This window comes from Cajanus cajan, chromosome 10, assembly GCF_000230855.2.
Source record: "Cajanus cajan strain Asha chromosome 10, NIPB_CcT2T_4, whole genome shotgun sequence".
Taxonomy (NCBI): domain Eukaryota; kingdom Viridiplantae; phylum Streptophyta; class Magnoliopsida; order Fabales; family Fabaceae; genus Cajanus; species Cajanus cajan.
This window is the reverse complement of record NC_138526.1, coordinates 41,844,716-41,849,129: the sequence shown is the minus strand read 5'-3', so window position 1 is coordinate 41,849,129 and position 4,414 is coordinate 41,844,716. Positions and strand designations below refer to the sequence as shown.

Genomic DNA, 4,414 nt, shown 5'->3' with positions numbered 1-4,414 from the left:
TCACAATTTTAGTTACCAAACTTTATTATATCTTTGATTTTATTTCCCTAGTTAAATATTTCTATGCTGGCTTATAAATTTATAATATTAATTATGATCCAACATTAAATGATGATATAATGGTTAATATTTAACAATATTTAAACTAAATTATACTTTTAGTTTCTATTCTTATCTTATTTTACAAATATGATAAAAATAAAATTTGAAAATAAAATTTAATAATTATCATTAAAATTATAAAATTTACCATAATATAATATTAAATAAATAATATGATAATTAATATTAAATTAAATTTTATGTTTAAGTTCCATTTTTATATAATCTAACTTAAATATTATATAATTAATGTGATATCTGGATCAACTTACAAATTTTGGATGAAGAGATGAATCTTGGATGAGAAGATGAGGATTAAAAATTGAATAAAATTGAAAGAGTAAATTAGAGAAATAAATATAAGAAAATAAAAATACGAAAAGATAGTAATAAAGTAGAAATGGTCCAAGCATTTTGGCGAAGTAGTAAAAGAATGTGACAGATTGCATGAGCAGGGTGATGATGATGTTGAAGAAAAGGGGAGAGAGAGAGAGAGAATCTAGCCTCGAGAGAAAAAAAAAAAAAAGAAAAGAAAAGAAAAGAAGTAGAAAGTAGAAAGTAGAAACCTGGAATGGCTCACTCTTAACCATTTACAGTAATAATAAATGTGGGTAAACAAAAATCACTTTCTCACACTTCGCATGTCTTCCTTCCTCAAACCTCTTCTCTTCCAACACAGATTCGATTCCTCTCACGTAACAACCGCCATTCTCTTCGTTGCTTCCCAATCTCCTAAATAAACAACGTTAAAAAAACTAAGTAAAAAAAAAAAAGAAAACACAACACACCAATGTCCAACACAACGCAGCAACAGCAACAGCAACCACCCAGTTTCGAATCCAAACGACTCGATCCAGCCTCCAACGTCGCCGCCGCCGCCGCTTCCCGCCCCGGCCACCGGAGATCGGTCTCCGCCGGAGCTCCGTTAATCTACTCCGGCGGCGCCACCTTGCTCCCGAGCGGCAACATTTGCCCGTCCGGGAAGATCCTCAAACCGGTTCTGCCCTCGCGGGGACCGAACCGGACCGACGTGCTGGGCTCCGGCACCGTAAACTACGGCCGCGGCAGCATAATGCGCGGCGGAGGCGGCAATCCGGTGGCCGCGGGCGCATCGCCGCTTACGGTGAGGCGCGCGCTGAGCGGCTCCGATCCCGAGGAGGCGCGGAGATTGGGGAACGAGCTGTACAGAAGCGGCAGCTTCGCGGAGGCGCTGGCGCTGTACGATCGCGCCGTCGCCATCTCGCCGGGGAACGCCGCGTGCCGGAGCAACCGCGCGGCGGCGCTCACGGCTGTCGGGAGACTCGGCGAGGCCGCGAGGGAGTGCCTTGAGGCTGTGAAGTTGGAGCCTGCTTTTGCCAGAGCGCATAAGAGACTTGCTTCACTTTATCTTAGGTAACGCTGTCACATGAAAATTTGAATTTGGATTTGAGTTTGTTGACATTGGGATTTTGAATTTGGTGTAGGTTTGGACAGGTTGAAAATTCGCGGCGGCACTTGTGTCTCTCTGGGATTCAAGAGGATCAATCTGAGGAGCAGAAGCTGTTGTTGTTGGAGAAGCATTTGAACCGCTGTGCTGATGCAAGAAAATTTGGTGATTGGAAGAGGGCGCTTAGGGAATCAGAAGCAGCCATTGCTGTTGGAGCAGATTTTTCGCCTCAGGTACTTTTCGAATTTCTCGTTTTAACATTGTTTATGTTAGACATGTAATGTAGAATATAAAATTGTTCACGTGTCTTCAGTTGGTAGCCTAAAATTTTAGGATTTTTAGGATTGTTGAGGTGTGATTGATTTGTTTCCAAAAGCTGTTTGGAGTTTTCAAAATGCAACTAAACAAGGTTGCTGAGAAAGCTGGTGGAGGGTGTGGTGCAAGGGATAGAGCGGAGCGTGAAACTCAAGACAAAAACAGAGGAAGAAGATGAGAAGAATCGATATTTTTGGTTTTTGGTTTTTTAGTTGTTTTGGACGAGAAAATGATTGGTATGTAATGTGAAATTATTTTAGAATCAAAACGTGAGAAGAGAATCAAACAGGTTCTTAGTTTGTGGTATGGTATTAGAGCCTCTAAAATAATTCGTTGTCGCGTCTTTACTTGATAGTTTAAGCTTTTAGTGATGATTTCTGTTGGGCTAACTTGTTGGATTGCTACTTACAGATTGTTGCTTGCAAGGCCGAAGCTTATTTAAAACTGCATCAACTTGAGGATGCTGAATCCAGTCTCTTGAACATTCCGAAGTTGGAAGGCTGTCCTCCAGCATGTTCTCAAACCAAGTTCTTTGGTATGGTCGGTGAAGCCTATGTTCCTTTTGTGTCCGCGCAGGTTGAGATGGCCATGGGAAGGTAAGCAATAAACACTTTAGACCCAAAGTTCATAACTAAATAAAACTCGAGTGAGGAACAAGTGATGGATACTTGCAGGTTTGAGAATGCTGTTGCGGTGGCAGAAAAGGCTAGCCTGTTGGATTATAGTAACATTGAAATTAGTAGGATTGTAAATGTTGTGAAAATGGTGGCAAGAACTCGTTTGAGAGGCAATGATCTTTTCAGTTCTGGCAAGTTTTCTGAAGCTTGTTCTGCTTATGGAGAGGGCCTCAAGTATGACAACTCCAATTATATTCTATATTGCAATAGGGCTATTTGTTGGTCTAAACTTGGCCTGTGGGAACAATCTGTTCAAGACTGCAACCAAGCCCTTAGCATTCAACCAAATTACACCAAGGCCCTTTTCCGCAGGGCTGCGTCAAATGCAAAGGTAAATCCACTTGTACTGTGCATGTTGGGTTTGTGTGTGTGTTAATTGTTATTTTGTTCGCCGAAGTTGATTCATCGTAGTTTTTTAAGATGCATGATCTTGTTGCAGCTTGAAAGATGGGCAGAAGTTGTTAAAGATTACCAGGTCTTAAAGCACGAACTCCCTAATAACAATGAAGTTGCTGAGTCTCTTCGTCAGGCTCAACTTGCATTGGAAAAATCTCGGCTAGTGGTATATGGTACTAAGTTTGGAGTTGAAGTTGAAGAAATCTCTGCATTAGATAAATTTAAAGCCGCGATTGCTTCCGCTGGTAATGATCTAAAAGTTTTGACTGTTGACTCGCCATTTTTCTTCCTTCAGTCATGCATTTTTAATGAAAATCTGAAATTTCAGGTGTTTCGGTAGTTTATTTCAAAGAGGCATCAAACGAACTATGTGAGGAATTATCTCCATTCATAAATACGTTGTGTGTTAGATACCCCTCTGTTAAATTTATCAAGGTACACAAATAAGTGACTTGTTTGTACTTTCTAACATAATTGTTAATCCTACCTAACTTTCTCTGAAATTTAATTGCAGGTGGACGTGGAGGAGTGTCTAGTAATAGCAAAAGCTGAAAGCATAAGAAGTGTTCCAACTTTCAAAATTTATAAAAAAGGAGAGAAGGTGAAGGAGATGATCCGGCCAAACCATCAATTATTAGAGGACTCAGTAAGGAAAAGTAGTAGTGTCTAGATACTAGAATTCATCATACTCATTTATTTGCATTCACATGCAACTAAAAATCATAGCAATATTGAAGAAGGTGCTCCAAGAATGCACCAAGCCCTGTTTAGTTAAATTAGGAATTTCAGATTTGCCTGTGATACACACACATGGATACCAAATTTCCGCCGTGGTTTTAGGCAGGAAAACCTCAGAGATAGGTTTTAGATAGCATTTTGAAAGCATATATGTATATCTTTTGGCCCAGCATCTAATGTGCTTGCTATTTCCTTCTATATATCAAGCCCTAAAGTGTTGTACTTCTTCCCTCCATATCTTTCATTTTGTTGCACAAGGCTTAGTAACAATGCTGCAGTAACACATCATTGTATTAGATTTAGATCACCTTAAAAAAAAAAAAAAAAAAACTGTCCATGTTGATTTTGCCAGAGGAAAAATTTGATGCTGGCTTTAAACACTTGCACTTAAAAAACAAACTGTAGTCCTGAACAATGCATGAAAACTATATATACAAAAAGCAACTCACAGTGCAAAACGCTTACACACGCAAATTCAACAAAATTTGTTGAATTTTAGTGTGTGAAACACACATTAAATGGTGGTCCATGCAGACTTTAGAATATATAGTCGAAATAACTCGAATTTTCAGTTGGATCGACGCGACTATATTTAGGGTGTTTGGTTACGATTAAATAACGCACGTCTACTGCATTAATACCATATCCAACTCACGTTATTCTCTGTATGTAACTTCTCGATTTCACGAATTGTACTCACGTTTCAGATACTCATAAAAACATTCTCACCCAAAAAAAAAAGATACTCATAAACACGTAC

At 39.2% G+C, this 4,414-nt stretch overlaps 1 protein-coding gene across 1 annotated transcript; it reads left to right on the top strand.

The window, feature by feature from the left end:
- The first annotated feature begins 612 nt into the window (after positions 1 to 612).
- On the top strand, positions 613 to 3,889 carry LOC109810398 (inactive TPR repeat-containing thioredoxin TTL3). The gene is made up of 7 exons (XM_020373854.3): positions 613 to 1,494; positions 1,566 to 1,761; positions 2,255 to 2,439; positions 2,518 to 2,851; positions 2,960 to 3,161; positions 3,245 to 3,351; positions 3,431 to 3,889. Exons 1-7 carry the CDS (start codon positions 893 to 895, stop codon positions 3,584 to 3,586), a joined length of 1,782 nt encoding a protein of 593 aa, XP_020229443.2. The 5' UTR covers positions 613 to 892; the 3' UTR covers positions 3,587 to 3,889.
- The last annotated feature ends 525 nt before the right edge of the window (positions 3,890 to 4,414 follow it).